This window comes from Lissotriton helveticus (genome assembly GCF_964261635.1).
Source record: "Lissotriton helveticus chromosome 1_1 unlocalized genomic scaffold, aLisHel1.1 SUPER_1_unloc_10, whole genome shotgun sequence".
Classification (NCBI taxonomy): domain Eukaryota; kingdom Metazoa; phylum Chordata; class Amphibia; order Caudata; family Salamandridae; genus Lissotriton; species Lissotriton helveticus.
This window is the reverse complement of record NW_027611649.1, coordinates 4604221-4622309: the sequence shown is the minus strand read 5'-3', so window position 1 is coordinate 4622309 and position 18089 is coordinate 4604221. Positions and strand designations below refer to the sequence as shown.

Genomic DNA, 18089 nt, shown 5'->3' with positions numbered 1-18089 from the left:
CTCGGACTGCAGGTAGGCAAAGATGGAATGAAACAAGCGCATGATCCGTCCAGCATTGAGGCATGATGTCATTCACCACTACATGCTGGGCGTCAGCAAACACCAGGTCCAGAGCATGGCCTTTCTGGTGGGTCGCAGAGAGAACCAGCTGCTGCAGCTGAATATTATTACAGGCCTGGCAGAGGTCATGGTAGGCAGAGTCTAAAGGCCCGTTTAGCCATAGGTTAAAATCTCCCAGAACTAGCAGTCTATTGTGGGAGTTGGAAAGATCATAAATAAGATCAATAAAATCCAGTAGAGTAGAAGGGGCATTGCCCGGTGGTCTATAGCAAAGCACCCCTGAATATAGCGTTTTCTCCTGCCCTTTAAGGGAGAAGCCAATAAGCTCAAAGCCCGGCACCTCCTTGATCTGTAGCTGCGAAAGAGCTAGAGTTTCCCGAAAAATGAAGCCTATACCACCACCTCTGTTCTTCAAGCGAGGAGTGTGCCTGATTGTATAGCCCTGGGGGCACGCCAGACCCAATTCTACCTCACAGTCCGCCCGAGTCCATGTTTCCGTGAGGAAAAGCACATCGAGTCCACAGGACTCAATAAGAAAAACAATCTCCATATGGTGCTTACAGAGGGACCGGACGTTAAGTAGTCCACATAACAGCTGCTCTGGTTTGACCGAAGGAGCAGCCTGCTGGGGTCTAAGCTGCAAAAGATCTGTCCTGGAGAATACTATGCGTGGGCTAGTCGAAGAGACAGAGTGTTCGGCCCTAGGCGCCCGTAGCGCGAACGGGCGCAAACGGGCTTACCTCTGGCGCACCTCCGGCGCGCCTACGTCGCGCCCGCTGCGCGCCAACGCTGCACGCTAAGGGGGTGGCCATCTTATGTACCGAAGTATCGCGAAATTCCTGTGAGGGCAAGCCACTGGCCCCTCACACAAGATGGCTCCTAAAGATGGTATTGACCTTCGTGAACCCAACCCAATATGGCGGCCAAAAGCGGCGAGTTCCTGATGAGCCCCCAGCTATCCCTCTATCCCAGCAAGGGTGCCAAACAATTAATATGCGGGTAAGTCCTAGCTGAAGAGCCCCACACACAAGAAGAGAGCGACGGCGTTCTAGCGCTAACAGCGCAAGTGCGAAACAAAATAGTGCAAAAACAGATTTAAGCCTAACAAGTTATTTAAAATATTTAAAACAGCAGGTAATAGCGGCGTGCGTCGCGCGTCGCGTAGCAGGCAAATAAGTCTACCTGACTACGGGGAGGCGGCTCGCTTAAGTAGGCTCCTCCTCCAATACAAAAGTCCTGTGAGGGCTAGCCACTGGCCCCTCACACAAGATGGCACCTAAAGATGGTATTGACCTTCGTGAGCCCAACCCAATATGGCGGCCAAAAGCGGCGAGTTCCTGATGAGCCCCCAGCTATCCCTCTATCCCAGCAAGGGTGCCAAACAATTAATATGCGGGTAAGTCCTAGCTGAAGAGCCCCACACACAAGAAGAGAGCAACAACGTTCTAGCGCTAACAGCGCAAGCGCGAAACAAAATAGTGCAAAAACAGATTTAAGCCTAACAAGTTATTTAAAATATTTAAAACAGCAGGTAATAGCGGCGTGCGTCGCGCGTCGCGTAGCAGGCAAATAAGTCTACCTGACTACGGGGAGGCGGCTCGCTTAAGTAGGCTCCTCCTCCAATACAAAAGTCCTGTGAGGGCAAGCCACTGGCCCCTCACACAAGAAGGCTCCTAAAGATGGTATTGACCTTCGTGAGCCCAACCCAATATGGCGGCCAAAAGCGGCGAGTTCCTGATGAGCCCCCCCAGCTATCCCTCTATCCCAGCAAGTGTGGGTGCCAAACAATTAATATGCGGGTAAGTCCTAGCTGAAGAGCCCCACACACAAGAAGAGAGCAACGGCGTTCTAGCGCTAACAGCGCAAGCGCGAAACAAAATAGTGCAAAAACAGATTTAAGCCTAACAAGTTATTTAAAATGATTAAAACAGCAGGTAATAGCGGCGCGTAGCAGGCAAATAAGTCTGATCACCGTTAAACTTCAAATGGGAATGTCGCGGTTGGAAATGTAAAGAAAATGGACACTTAGAGGAGGACTTTGAGCAAACCCCTTTAGACTTAAGGAGTTCTAGAGCCAACACCCACAGGAGCAATATAGTACTCGAGTTACCTCACCCAGGGAAGCCGGGTGCATAGGTGTCTTTTGGTGTTGGGAATCTTCGCTGTTTCCAATGGCGATCTGCTGCAAAGTGCTACTGCTGTCAGAGTGGAAAGTGTCCACAGTGATCCAAGTCAGGATCGAAGATGAGAAGAACCTGAAAGAAGAGGGGACAGAGTCTGGGTCACTTGCCAGTGACCAGGGACACGATAGGCAGATGCCCACCGATGTCGGGTGATTTCAGGTGAAGGAGGTGAAGATTGACTCTTCAGCCACAAGGACCAGGAGGCGTCGACGACAACCAGTTGCTAGATACGAGCTGACCCACGAAGTATGTAGAGTGCTGCAGTATCGGTGCCTGGATTGGACCCAACAAGCCTTGGCAACAGCAACCCACGCAGAAAAGAGAAAGATGCTTCAGTGTGGGCCAGCAAGGTCCGAGGGACTCCCCACTTGGTGGGGAGTCAGGGCACATCTAAAGCAAGAGGTGTCGAGAAGTCAATGCACTTGCAAATGTGCAGGGTGTCCAGGAGTTCTAGTTCCACGTCACTCACGAGGGCTGTGGGTCTCAGCTTAGCTGGGGACTCGTGTCAGCCTCTGAGAAGTCTGGAAATCCTCTTCCTGGGCTGCAGATACTTCAGAGTCCGTCTGGAGCTTGGGAGATGCAGACCGGCACATGCTTTGTTGGTGCCTGCCAAGCAGGGGAGTTACTCCTTGACCCCAAAGGAGATTTCTTTAGTCCTCTAGTCTTGAGTAGAGCGTCAAAGTTCCAGGATTCAGTTGCAGAGTTTCCTCCAGGGATATCTAAAGTCCTGTTGCCAGGGGTTCCTTACTTATACCTAAGAAAGGGGTTGGACTAACTCTGGGGACCCACCTATGGGAGGGTTTGGAAAGAGGGATGGCTACACCCATTTCCTTTGTCCAGTTTCGTGCCAGAGCAGGGGCTGGTAGCCCCTGCAACTGGTTTGAGCTGGACTATGCACAGGGACACCAAATGTGCCCCCAGTGCAGACTTCAAAGCACTCCGGGAGTGTAACCACCCAGCCCTAATCCACCATGGCCTGTCTGGGAGGTGGTTACGCCTCCCTGTGACAGGAAACCTATTGTCCAGGCCTCCCCTGCCGGAGTTTCGGTCAGCAGCAGTAGGCCAGACTTGTGTCTGTGGCTGCAGCATCCATTTTGTGATGCCATAGCTCTTTAAACTGGTTACCGGGTAGACCGGTGTGTAAATGTCTCTCCCTCAAGAAGGGTGGAATTCTACCCCGCCGCCAGGACTGGCGGGGAGTAAGATTCCAAAGTGTTTGACACCAAACACAACATGTTTCCGTGCAGCCATCCCAAAGTTAGCATTTACCGCGAGGATATAATGCAGAGTATATGGTCAGGCTGCATCTCAGAGCAGCCCCAGAGAATGGTTCCGAAAGCTGCAGAGGGGCTCTGCTCATGCATGGGCACCCTCTCACATGAAACCAAGCACCCTGCCTTCAAGATTGATAAGGCCTGCCATAGGGGTGACTGATAGGTCTCTATGTGTAGTGATTTAAAGTAGATATACGTAACCTATATCTCAGTAAGGGGTGCATGTCATTTTGGAAGGCTTCCCAGGGGTGGCATAATACATGCTGCAGCCCCTGGTAGGCCTCTGGGGTACCTATGCCCTTAGTACCTAGTGTACCATGTACTAGGGACTCAAAAGGGTATCCCAGTAACCAAACTGGAGTATATCCATAGTACATGGAATCAATTTTAGGGAGAAGGCAGATAGGCTGGGGTCCTGAATAGCAGGATCACAGCCAAACTAAGTCGAAAACCAGCAAAACACCAGGAAAAAAGTGGGGGCAACCATGCAGTCAGATGACACCTTCCTACAATAATGTTCAAGAGTGAGGGGCTCAAAAGTCACAATAAAATCCCCCGCAATCAGAATGTTTGAACCACGGTAGATCTAATAAGTTGTCTAAAGCCGCTATAACTTTAGACTTCTTCCCCTTTGAGCCCCTGGCATAAACGTTAGAAACGTCCACAGCCCCTTTTTGGCCCCACTTCAACCTGATCGCAACAATATCATTACTCTGTGTTTCAAGGACCCAATATTAAAACCGCCAACTTGGCGCACACAGATTACCAATTCACCTGAGGGTCGACCCTTACCCCCACATGTTGCAGGGGTATAGTAATTTAAGCAACCTAAGCAGTATAGGGGGTCTATTTCCCAGGTTTCTTGAAAACAACAGACATCAAACTGATCAATAAAAGCGAACCAATCAGGGGAGACGGTCTTCGTCTTCAATCCTGCTACATTCCAGGATAACATGGATGTCCCATGGGTAGCAGGTGAATGTCCGCTTGGAACATCAATAAGTACATCATTTGGGCCCGATACTCCTACAGGTAAGGAGGGTGCTTCCCGAGAGGCAGTAGCCTCCCTTCCTGGATGAAGACAAGGAAGTTGAGTACCAGCTAAGGGTAAGAGAGTGGATTCCTTAATCATATGGGGAGCAAAAAGACCATCTAGTTTGTTCTGGGTATTACAAAGCAGTCAATCATTAGCCTCAAGAGAGGAAAAGCCTCTTAACCCAGGCAGTGTATATTCGAGTGTTTGGTGGACACACTGCTTGGTAATTCCGCGCCTGCGTTGAGCGTTCTATTGAGCGGGGCGGGCCGTGACGGAACCGCTCCATCACGAGCACAGCTCAACCGACGCTGGTGACGGAGCGGTTCCGTCACCAGCATGCGGCCGCCCCGCCCCCTTAGCACTGCGGCGGAATAGCCGCCGCAGTGAAGGGGTTAAATTACTGTTTTCCAACCTACACTCCCCCGTTATTTATGTCCCGCTTTCCCATAACAAAAAAAATTATAACAAACAAGCATGAGAACAGGCAGGAAAAAGTTGCAAGCAGTGCAAGTACAAAAAAGTAGAAGACATTTTTTATGTTAAAATCTTTTTTATCAGGTTTTCAGTTGTATATAATGTTGTCTTCGTTTGTATAAACGTAACAAAAATGCTTAACACTTTTTATTATAACTTTTCAACAAAATTCACAGCAGCCACAATGCTCTACAACATAGCCAAAAGTTCTGGCTAAAACATAAGGTCCCAAAGACGAGACCCATTGGCTATGACAACGCTTGTTTTAGTGGGTTATGAAACATAGCTGGAATAGCTCATTGGCGGGCCCTACTAGGGTTGTTTAAACTAGCTGGTTGGGTAGAGCGTTGTGGGGATTTAGTATTTGCTACATGGGTGGTTGTATCTGTCACTAATATGTCCTCGCACTCGCTAATGCGGGTGTCTATCCTATCCAGTACACAATTACTCCCTGCATGTTTCTGTATCTTCCTAGCCTTTTTCCCTTTACTATCCCTCCCGCCCCTCCCCCACTGCCCTCCATAGTTTTCCCTTTCCCCATGCTACCTCTATAGTGCAAGTTAAGTCTAAAGCAACCTGTCTACACAATCAGCAATGAACAGGCCTCTTGGCCCCGTGGACAATGAGAACCCTCAGGCCACCCTTATACCGGCCCCACAAACCCCTCAGGAGAGAGAGCGTAATTATTTAGAATCAAAGAGAGTAGTTTGGACAATGCTGGGAGATAACCGCGTTAACAGTACCTTGACTAGTCCACGACAGTTCTTGAATGTCCAGCGAATCTGAGAAGGCAAGATGCCTAATGCCAGTGGAAAGGGGTGTAGCCCTGCCCTGCCTCTTCCTGGCAATGAGGGCAAGGACGGGACAGCCCTTGGCCCGGGCTTCGCCCGCGCGGGTCCCGCACTGTGGGGGGAGAGGCAGCGGTATAAGCGCGGTGACATCAAGGGATGCTGGGGCAGGCAGTCCTCACACTGAGGTTGAGCGCCTGGATGGGCTGATGGCACTAGCGGCGTTTCCGACCAGGGCCCTGGGACTCCTGTGCCACCAGGGTGCTGCGCAGAGCTTGTGGTGTCCCTTGCTGGTGATAAGATAGCTTGCTCCCCTAGTGCCTGGCCTGTGTTATTGCATTGTTTGCGTTCCGTTTTCCTAGTGCCTGGCCTGTGTTATTATATTGTTTGCATCAGATTCTCCTAATGCCTGGCCTGTGATATTGCATTGTTTGAGTCCCGTTTTCCTAGTACCTGGCCTGTGTTATTGCACTGATTCTGTCATATTCTTCCAATGCCTGGCTTGTGTTATTGCATTGTTTGCATCACGTTTTTCTAGTACCTGGTCTGTGTTATTGCACTGTATGTGCGGCTTTTGGTATGTTATTATTCCAATAGTTGTAGCTTTTCTACCAAACATGGTACCTTTTATCCCAATCAAGTGCATCTGACTGCAAGGAGACTTCCTGCAGTAACGTTCGTTCGTTAATCTTTATTTCAGCAATTTTGCCATAAAAGATTCAGCATAAAATCAATACAGTAAAAAAAATAGAATACAGACATCATTACTCCATCGATTACAAGATAGCACACAAATAGCGGCAGTTAGTTCTCGAAGCAAGCCCCACTGTACCAAAATCATAATATTAAACGATATAATGATTCAGAACTAATTCATATTTAAAACAATCTGTGCTGTTACAGAAAATAAATATATAAAAACCATTAATGCTGACACTAAAAATCAGGCATAACGTAACATAATACATTAAAATTATTATCTCACTAGTGCGTAGTCTGAATCAAGGTAGAGGTGCCTTAGAAATTAAAAAGGATCTCTTGTGCCACACTGCTTTGAGAAATGTGGCCACCGCAAAGACAGTTGCGCTTGAGAGGTCAGTCTTGAGTATTCTAAAGGCCTCTGAGCAGTTAGCAAACCCTAGATTTTTGCAAAGTGGAATTACCCAAAACCTTCTAGCAGCAATGTAGGCAGGACAAAAGAAAACTAGATGCAATTCGTCCTCTAACATACAATTGCAGCCAGGGCAGTTTTCCAAGGAGTGCTGTTTCCATTTGCTGGTAAAGGCTCTTAACGGCAGGGTGCCATAGCGCCATTGCAGGTATAATTTCCTGGCAAGATTCGGGAAAATGTAATCTAGAACAGTCTCAAACTTATAGCAATCTTTAACCCCAAAGAAAATGTCAGTTATGGAATCTGGGCGTCTACCCTGTATGTGGGATGCAAGATTGCATGCATGGAAGGTTGCCACCAGATGTTTGCGGGATAGTGCTGGGCACGCCACTTCAGGGTCACTCCAAAGGGTCGGAAGACCCAGCCGGGTAAACTCAGTTTTTAGATATTTAAACCATGAGATGTTCCCTATAGTAGGAAGAGCGAGAATTTCCCGCAATTCCTGCCTATAGTTGGCTAACTCAGGAGTGGTCCATAATCTTTGCCAAAAGGTTAAAGGCTTTACACCCAGTACTTCATCCAGTGGTTTCAGGCCCAGATCCAATCGGAGGGGCAGGAGGGGAGTGCTAGCCGGTAACTTTAGGAGTTGTCTGAGAAACTTATTTTCAACAATAACTAGATCTTTTTTACAGACATGACCCCAAAGTTCGCTACCATAAAGGATCGCACCTCTGGCCTGGAGTCTATAAATCTCCAGCGGGGGACCTATCGGTCTAGCAGATGATTTGTTAGAATTGACTAACCTGATTATTCCCCCTGCTATTTGTGCTAGTTTGAGCTGGGACTTAGCTTGATGATCACCCCATTCCAGTTTATCATTCATGGTCACACCCAGATACTCAAACATATACACCCTCTCTAACCTGTTCAGGCCTATAAAAGGGTTAGGGCGAGTTTTTTTAGGGGGGTTAAAAATCATATACTTGGTTTTGAGGGCATTAATTTCGAGACCATGCTCTCCACAAAATGCCTCAAAACCCTCCAAGATGCGCTGTATCCCCATTGGGGATTTCGACAGCAGCAGGGTGTCACCCGCAAACATAATTGCGGGCACCCTGCTGCCGCCTAGCCTTGGAGCGTCTGTATTGGGGATCTTGTTGAGATAATCGATTACGCCGTTGACAAAGAGGCAGAACAGGGTGGGTGCTAAGACACATTCCTGCCTTACCCCTCTGCCAATGGGAAATCTTTTTGAGAGGCTGCCCATCCTCCCGCACCTGACCTGTGCATAGTTGTGTGTGTGCAGACGAATAATAATATCTAAAAGATCGGAGGGGATACCCAAGTTTGAGAGTACCGTCCATAGTTTACTCCGCGGAACCAAATCAAAGGCTGCGCGGAGATCAACAAAGACGGTATGTAGCGTGCCACCCGCCACCCGCACGTCTTCCAGAAGAGGAGGGCCAAACGGAAAATTTGGTCCGTGGTTGAAACCTTACTCCGAAACCCAGCCTGAAACGTACTTAGAATTGAGTGGTCTGTCATCCACTCCTGCAGGCGGTCAAGAATCAGTCTGGCAAAGATTTTTTGTGAAACGTCAATAAGGCTGATCGGCCTATAATTGGCAGGGAGCAGAGGAGAGCCCTTCTTAAATATGGGGACAATCTCTGCCCCCAGCCAAGTACTAGGGACCGCCATTCCCCCAAGGATTGCATTAAACACTTCTAGTAGGTAGGGGGCCCAGACCCTGGGTTGGTGCTTAAATAAATCTCTCGTGGAGTCTTGTAGTGTGTGCTGGATGCCGTAGAACTGTCTTAATGTTCCACAGAGCTCAGAAAATCCAGACTCTCCTTCATCTCAGAGCATGACCTCTGTGGCTTGACCAGTTAAACGGCAATAAAGAAGATGACCTAGACCAGTTCTACCTCTCCTAACCTTTGAACTGATCATTGAGGAAAGCAGATCTACACAAGGTGCAGCTGACAGAAGCCCTGCCTGGAAGGAAGATCTGCACGAGGCACAGCTGACTGACGTCCTGACTGAAATGAAGATCTGCACAAAACTCAGCTGACAGAAGTCCTGCCTCGAAGGAAGATCTGCACGAGGACGACTGACAGAAGTCCATCCTGGAAAGAAGATCTGCACAAGGCGCAGCTGAAAGAAGCCCCTGCCTGGAAGTAAGATCTGCACAAGGCACGGCGGGCAGAAGTCGCAGCCTGAAAGGAAGATCTGCACGAGGCACAGCTGACAGAAGGTCTGCCTGGCGGTGACCTCAAAGCAGTGATAGACCCACAAACCACAAGATCCGTCAAGCCCATTTAGCCAGACTGAATGCAATGTACACCAAAGGCCTGATTTAGATTTCAGCAGATGGTTTATTCCATCACAAATGTGACAGGTATCCTGCCTGGCCCACTAAAAATGCATTACATCCTGTGGCAATTATAATAAGGCAGACAGGATATCTGTCACGTTTTGATAATGCCTTGGTGCAGTTTGCAGAGTTTTACTCCCCTGAACTCCACAAAGTGCCAGGGAGACTTCCACAAGTGGCAGAGTTTAAGTTGCATTGCACTCACTGATTTTTAGTGCCAGGAGTTTAACCCCCACTGTTTAATCAGCACGAACAGCACTACGCGTCATGCCAGAGGGCGCTGCTGCCTCTGCCGCTCTAATTGATATTCTAATCGAATGGTAGCTTCATCAACAAGAATGGCAGATTTTAACACTCGAGTGGTCGCGACCTGCTGTGACCTCCCGCAATGAGAAATCTCTCCAGTAGGAGGTCTAGCGCGTTATATTTTCTCACAAGTGCTCGCCACTTTACCGTTGGCGAACCGCTGGAGAAAAAAACTCCGTTCTGCATGGAGTTTTTTGGACCAGAGTGGGCAAAACTTCACGAGCTCCGCCGGCAGAGCGGAATTCTTCACCCACCCATAGTTTTGAGGCAATAATCTGTTGGACAAACTCCTAACTAGGCCCTATGTCTGCAATAAGTGTTGTAAAAGAAGTGAGATCCTTGTCTCTGTGAGCATGAGGCAGTTATCTGACTTCTGATGAACCCCACAGAGTGAGTGTGCAGCCAGAGGGCAGTAGGGGGGCCGAAGGCCATGAAATTAAGTACACTTGATTATGAGAAATATGGAAAGCTAGAAATGCCGCATCACCTGTGGATAACTGACACCTCCTCCCGCTCTTCCAAATGCCCATCCGGTCACAAATGGCATCCTGGGCCCCAAAAGGACAACATCATGCCAGATGCCATGTAATGTTGGAAAAGGGGGTAAACAGAGTAATAGGCCCACATCTGCTGCAGGGATATGTCAGGTAAATTATTGGTTGTGATGGATTCTCTATAAGTACTAAATGACTGATATCGTTGAATATTAAATTATATGAATCAATATTTGTTTACCTTAACCGCGCTTAAAATGTAAAGGATGGGCCTTACAGTGAACCCCTCGTTCTGTTTGACACAAAAGCCCTGGAAAGAGCTGCATCTTACAGAACTTTATCTACTTTAGGAAGAACCAAAGACTTGCTTTTTAAAGTTGTCTTTCAGGGCCAGAACAGGGTGCTGTAAGCTGCACTAGTTTCAGGACGATGGACAGATGTTATGGTGATAGGAAACCCCCCTCAACTCACAATAATGTTCCAGTCTTCCAGGTTAGAATAAACCAGAAATGCTTGAACCAAGGGAGCTGTTGAAAGTGTCAAAGGTGACTTATGAACAGCGAGGTAAAGACAGGAGTTGGTATTTGAGATGATCTTAAGTGAGTAGGGAAGAACGAGAAGAAGTGTGTGAATGGAGTTACTTTTGTTGTATACTTCGTTACTGGAAATTTTGCAGCCCAGCCTGATCCATCTCTTTTTCTAAACTCTATTGTTGTTTAAATGAAATCTTCACCATATGCCTCTATCTTAAGCTATACCTCAAGCACATGGGTGCTCCGTGAGCGCCCTTACTCTGTAAATGTAATAAGATGTGACCTGATCAACCGAACTTTTAGTTAAATACCTGTGTATGATGAAATATTCCTTGCTAAGTTTCAAAAGCGATAAAGAAGAAGGGGGAGATTTACTAAGTATTTGCGCTGTATTTGCGGCACAAAAGTGGCACAAAATGGTGCAAAATCTTTTTCTCCTAATTTACTTTCCAGCGCTAAACTTGTTTAGCGCTGGAAATAACGTTAAAGTAATGTGACACTGCGCATAGCATTGTTTCGCATTACTTTGTGCCATTGGTGCCTGCCAAGGGTGGTGCAAGGGCGCTACCGTGCAACCACAAAACTAGGTGCAAGGAAGGAGAAATGCTTTCATTTCTCCTTCCCTTTCTGACTTTGCATGCGTGCTGCACTGTGCAACATGTATACAATATGGTAAAAGCTTTCCTTCGTCTAGGCATAGTAATTTGTACAGGAACGGTGTCCTTCCTGTACAGAACCTATGCTGGACTCACACACACACCCTAGCGCTCTTGTGCTAAGGTGTGTGCATGGCGCAGGGCCGCTGTAATCAGTGCCGGCGCAAGGGAAAGGGAAGGAGAGAGCCATATCTTTGAAAATATGGTGCTTTCCTGTTCCCTCTTTGTTGCGCAGTGCAGCCTCGCGGGGGGAGGGCTGCGCTGCATTGTGTGGAGATTTGGTAAATCGCCCCGAAATGTCTTTTACAACCAGTTAAACATTGTGAATTCTCATTCCATTATGTTTCAATTTAGTAATTTTCAATATCTTTACATCCAACAGAAAACAAGCCTTGAATGTATGAAATGACCATCAATAATGAAGCGAATGCTGTAAATCTTCAATAATAGCAGAAATAATGAGCTACAGTATTCAGGAAAACATCAGCGCAGTCGGCGACAGGGGAACCTGCACACAAACTGACAGATCCTGGATGAAGCATCAAGGGCAGGTCAGCGATTGTAAGACGCTGAGCTGTGCACCTCCACGCCACAAGACGAAGAAATGACCTTCGGAAAATTAAGGCAACAACAATAACAAACCGCATCTTGTATAAACAAGTGTCCAACACCAGATTTGATCATGGGATCGGTATAGTGTGATTACCGCAGTGCTCTGTTTTCTAAAATGACGACAAGCCATCATTCAGTGCTTTAGGTGAATTTTAAACTCTGGCCAAACCACAGCAACCAGAGAAAAGCACAACAGAGCGGAGCCAGACAATTGACAGGTAAATGAAAGAGGAGTTCTTCTATCTAAAATACAGCAGACTGTCCCTATTTGCACCGGCCAGAAGGAAGATACATTTTTACCCACAAGTGTGCATAGCCATAATCAAATCTAAAGGCACAATCGCCTACAAAGGCACCTTCTACATATTAGGAGTGTGGCAAATATTTGGTGGCTATCGCATTTTGTTAAAACAGAAATCAAACGTGCAAAATACTGCACACATATAAAATGTGTGAGAAAAAACACAAGCGCTTTATCAGCCATGTCGGCCCATCAGGAAATGCAGTCATGGGATGTAGACAAATATATACCCGACCCACAGACACTAAACAAGAAAGAAGAATCATACACATGCAGCACGAGCTTTAGTTTGTCATCACTACTCAAGCTTCATCAGCACACGTACACAAGAGAAAAACCATTCAGGTGCAGTGAATGTGTCAAGAGCTTTAGTCACTTATCAAGCCTTCAAAGTCATCAGCGAACACACACAGGGGAAAAGCTATATCATTGCATTGAATGTGCAAAGTGCTTTAGTCACTTATCACACCTCCAAAAACATAAGCTAATACACACAGGGGAAAAACCATTCAAGTGCAGTGAATGTGAAAAGTGCTTTAATCGGTTATCAAGCCTTCAAAGACATCAGCGAAAACACACAGGGGAAAATCCATTCAAGTGCAGTGAATGTGTAAAGAGCTTTAGTCAGTTATCACACCTTCAAAGACATCAGCGAATACACACAGGGGAAAAACCATTCAAGTGTAGTGAATGTGCAAAGTGCTTTAGTCACTTATCAGAACTACAAAGACACCAGCGAACACACACAGGGGAAAAACGTAATCATTGTAGTGAATGTGACAGTAGTTTTCGCGGCTCTTCAACTTTAAGGAATCATCAGCGAACTCACACAGGAGAAAAACCATTCAAGTGCAATGAATGTGTAAAGAGCTTTAGTCAATTATCAGTACTACAAAGACATCTGCGAGTACACACAGGAGAAAACCCCTATCATTGCAGTGAATGTGACAGTAGTTTTCGCTCCTCTTCAGCATTAAGGTATCATCAGCGAACTCACACAGGAGAAAAACCATTCAAGTGCAATGAATGTGTAAAGAGCTTTAGTCGATTATCAGTACTACAAAGTCATCAGCGAGTACACACGGGAGAAAAACCCTATAATTGTAGTGAATGTGACAGTAGTTTTCGCAGCTCTTCAGGATTAATGTATCATCAGCGAACTCACACAGGAGAAAAACCATTCAACTGCAATGAATGTGGGAAGAGCTTTAGTCAATTATCAAACCTACAAAGACATCAGCGAATACACACAGGAGAAAAACCATTCAAGTGCAATGAATGTGGGACGAGCTTTAGTCAATTATCAGTCCTACAAAGACATCAGCGAATACACACAGGAGAAAAACCATTCAAGTTCAATGAATGTGGGAAGAGCTTTAGTCAGTTATTACACCTTCAAAGTCATCAGCGAACACACACATGAGAAAAACCATTCAAGTGCAATGAATGTGGGAAGAGCTTTAGTCAGTTATTACACCCTCAAAGTCATCAGCGAACACACACATGAGAAAAACGCTATCATTGTAGTGAATGTGACAGTAGTTTTCGCAGCTCTTCAACTTTAAGGAATCATCAGCGAACTCACACAGGAGAAAAACCATTCAAGTGCAGTGAATGTGTAAAGAGCTTTAGTCAATTATCAGTACTACAAAGACATCAGCGAATACACACAGGAGAAAAACCCTATCATTGTAATGAATGTGACAGTAGTTTTCGCTCCTCTTCAGCATTAATGTATCATCAGCGAACTCACACAGGAGAAAAACCATTCAAGTGCAATGAATGTGCAAAGTGCTTTAGTCAGTTATCAACCCTACGAAAACATCAACAAACACACACAGGGCTAAAGCCACTCAAGTCCAATGAATGTGGGAAGAGTTTAGTCTACTATTAGAGCTACAAAGTCATCAGTGAACACACAGGGAGAAAACATATAAGGGCACTGAAAGTGAGAAAAGCTTTTGTCAATTTTCGATCCCACACAGCCCTCAGTGAATACACTCCTTCATTTAACACACATGGAAATAATGCTAGAGATGCAGAGATTGCGAAAGAACTTAAGAACATCAAAAATAATATTGACCCATCTGAGGACATAGACAAGAGCTGAACAGTGCAGTTATTGTGAGAGGAATGAATTACGGAAAAAGATAAAATTGAAATTATGTGGAACATTGAAATACCAGATGATAAAAGACAAAAATGGCAGTAAAGAAGAAAAACAGATAACAGTGTTTGCAGAATTATAAAAGTGTTTGTTTCCAGTGATTGTTCACTTCCGTACACATAGCAGAGTGTCATGATGTACTAGGATACACAGTGGGAGATAAGCACAATGTGGACTATAAGAAAAGAAACATTGTTGATTTTTATTTGGTGAAGAAGAGATACAAAGAAAAAAATTAAATTGCACCTGATCACACTACCTGTAAAAGCAACACTGAACAATACTGGGACTAACAGCGGTATTTTCAGCTAACTTGCCGGATTAGTGATAAAACGTATAAACCCAACACACCGAGAGTGGACATGTTGTCAGGGCTCTGGAGATGGGAAGCTTCATTGGAAAAATGCATGTATTACTATTAACAAATGCCACTGCAGTATACGTGATGAACTAAAGCAAAGCACAGGTGTTCAAGAAATAACCTGTTTTGAGATATAAAAGAGCATATACTTTGTTTTTAAGTAATGTTTGCTGCATCTTTTACACTCTGTTATCGGTTGATGGATCAGTTCATGCCTCGGGCCTTATAACTAAGTGTGACCCGTGGCTCCTTTCCGACTTGGCTCTCCCTATTCATTTTGTGACTTGCCAAACTCTTCTTTTTTTACCATAATTGAGCCACTGTAAGCAGCAGACTCTGTTTGAAGAATGTGGTGAAATAGTGAAATCTCACATCAAGAGCATATATGTGCCAGGACAAGCGTTTGTACTCCTAGCAAATCGTCTTCCACACTTTATTGTCCTTTGGTCTCAAATGTTCTGAAGGATTTGTGGTATGATTGCCAGAAATGGCTGTGACATTCATGAAGCTAACGCTAACAGGAGTGTGTGGAAGATAGAGAGGGGGAGAGATAAAGAGAGCGAGAGAGACAGAGATGGGGGAGAAAAAGAGAGAAATGGAAGGAGGGGGAACGGCAGCAGATATGTACTCACCTAATAATAGAAGAAGCAGCCAAATACATGTCAATGTGTGACATTACCAGAGAAACAGACTGAATACCTTGAATTTATATATTTATTTTCAATACCTATAGACCCATGTCATGCCAATAAACAGGGCACAAGGAAGGAAAATAGTGACGGAGCACATTATCATATGCAAATCATAATGACGTCACATGTAGTGATGTCACAAGAAGTGATGTCAGGCCCTCATAATAATTTCACGTGAAAGGTTGACAGCATGTTTTAAAACCAAAAAACAAGAAACATAAAATAATGTAAAAATACGTTTTTGATTTCAGTTTTAATACAGCATGTGTTTTTCCCACTATCAGTTTGTAACTAAACTCAGAATTGACTGAAAGTGTAAATATTTTTTAACAGATATGTGGAACTTAGAAATTAAATTTTTAAACAGTTTTCAGCGAATAAATAAAATTTGCTTTTAATTTGCGTTTGTTTCCTGACATTATTCTTTATCCAGCCCCTAAGCCCCAAACTGTTTCACATTTACAATTTATTAAGCAATAGAGGGGCTAATTTTGTCAAGTTCTTTGTTCCTCTCTTGTGCCACTCACACAAACAAACACTCAGAGGCATGTGCCTGCAGTGCTGGGGCCCAAAGTAACAATTACAATTACCAGTTGCAGGCTAAGGATCTAGGTGAAACTGAGTCCCATTTCTAGATAATTTTAGGGGGGCACCTTCAAACTGTGGCTAACCCCGACTTGTGCCGTGCTGATAAAGCAATAGTGAAATTGAGTAATTTGCTATGAATTGAAATGAGAGAAAGAGAAGACAAGAGCGAGGTGCAGGATATATTAAAGAAAATGAAAAAAAGAGACACAAGACTTTACCCTGTTCTGTGTACTACGTAAAGAAGTTGTGCTGTGCGTTGTGAACAGGCTGTCACCCCCTTTGTATGTAAATAAGCTTCTGTGACCAGACACCCCAGGCTCCCATCTTTTCTAGCGCGGATGATAACGTGAGCACTGTAGGGTAATCACAAACTGGGGCTTTATTGAGAAACAATCGGCTTCCAGGTCACACAGCTGTGGTTATGTAGTTCTTTATTAGTTTTTTTTGTTTACTTTAATTTGCAGCAATTCTCCAGGTTACTCTTTCTCAGTATTACGCTTCAGGTCGCTCATAGCTCTCCATCAGTTAAACGTGAGGTTTGATGTAGGATTTGTTGTTAGTGTCCCTAGACCATGTCCCAATCCCTTTGTCCATGATTTGTCGGCATGGGTGTTGGACTGTGGTGGAAGGCTATGGAGATTGAATACCCATCCTGAATGTGGCCGGCAACCTGACTAAAGTGTGTTGGAATGTGGTGGAAGGCTATGGAGATTGAATACCCATCCTGAATGTGGCCTGCGGCCTGGCTTAAGTGTGTTGGACTGTGGTGGAAGGCTCTGGAGATTGAATGGACATCCTGAATGTGGCCGACTGCCTGGATCAAGTGTGTTGGACTATTGGTGGAAGGCTCTTGAGATTGAATGCCCATCCTGAACGTGGCCGGTGGCCTCGCTCAAGTGTGTTGGACTGTGGTGGAAGGCTCTGGAGATTGAATGCCCATCTTGAATGTGGCCGGCGGCCTGACTCAAGTGTGTTGGACTGTGGTGGAAAGTTCTGGTGATTGAATGCCCATCCTGAATGTGGCCGGCGGCCTGACTCAAGTGTGTTGGACTGTGGTGGAAGGCTCCAGAGATTGAATGCCCATCCTGAATGTGGCCAGCGGCCTGGCTCAAGTGTGTTGGACTGTGGTGGAAGGCTCCAGAGATTGAATGCCCATCCTGAATGTGGCCGGCGGCCTGGCTCAAGTGTATTGGACTGTTGTGGAAGGCTCTGGAGATTGAATGCCCATCCTGAATGTGGCCGGCGTCCTGCATCAAGTGTGTTGGACTGTTGTGGAAGCTTCTGCAAATTGAATGCCCATCCTGAATGTGACCGGCGGCCTGACTCACGTGTGTTGGACTGTGGTGGAAGGTTCTGGAGACTGATGCCCGTCCTGAATGTGGCCGGCAGCCTGCCTCAAATTTGTTGGACTGTGGTGGAAGGTTCTGGAGATTGAATGCCCATCCTGAATGTGGCCGGAGGCCTGACTCTAGTGTGTTTGACTGTGGTGGAAGGTTCTGGAGATTGAATGCCCATCCTGAATGTGGCCGACGGCCTGGCTCAGGTGTGTTGGACTGTGGTGGAAGTCTCTGGAGATTGATGCCCATCCTGAATGTGGCCGGCAGCCTGCCTCAAATGTGTTGGACTGTGGTGGAAGGCTCTGGAGATTGAATGACTGTCCTGAATGTGGCCGGCGGGCTGACTCAAGTGTGTTTAGGACTGTGGTGGAAGGCTCCGGAGATTGAATGCCCATCCTGAATGTGGCCGGCGGCCTAGCTCAAGTGTGTTGGACTGTGGTGGAAGGCTCTGGAGATTGAATGCCCGTCCTGAATGTGGCCGGCGGCCTGACTAAAGTGTGTTGGACTGTGGTGGAAGGTTCTGGAGATTGAATGCCCATCCTGAAATTGGTCGGCGGCCTGGCTCAAGTGTGTTGGACTGTGGTGGAAGGCTCTGGAGATTGAATGCCCATCCTGAATGTGGCCGGCGGCCTGACTAAAGTGTGTTGGACTGTGGTGGAAGGCTCTGGAGATTGAATGCCCGTCCTGAATGTGGCCGGCAACCTGACTAAAGTGTGTTGGAATGTGGTGGAAGGCTCTGGAG

At 46.1% G+C, this 18089-nt stretch overlaps 1 protein-coding gene across 1 annotated transcript in view; it reads left to right on the top strand.

Moving 5' to 3' along the window:
- LOC144805455 (uncharacterized) overlaps nucleotides 1–15758 on the top strand; it is a 62183-nt gene extending 46425 nt beyond the window's left edge. Inside the window, exon 2 of the mRNA XM_078672006.1 lies at nucleotides 11672–15758. Within this exon, the coding sequence (XP_078528132.1) occupies nucleotides 12384–13625 (1242 nt within the window). The 5' untranslated portion in view covers nucleotides 11672–12383 and the 3' untranslated portion in view covers nucleotides 13626–15758. The remainder of the gene's footprint in view (nucleotides 1–11671) is intronic.
- The last annotated feature ends 2331 nt before the right edge of the window (nucleotides 15759–18089 follow it).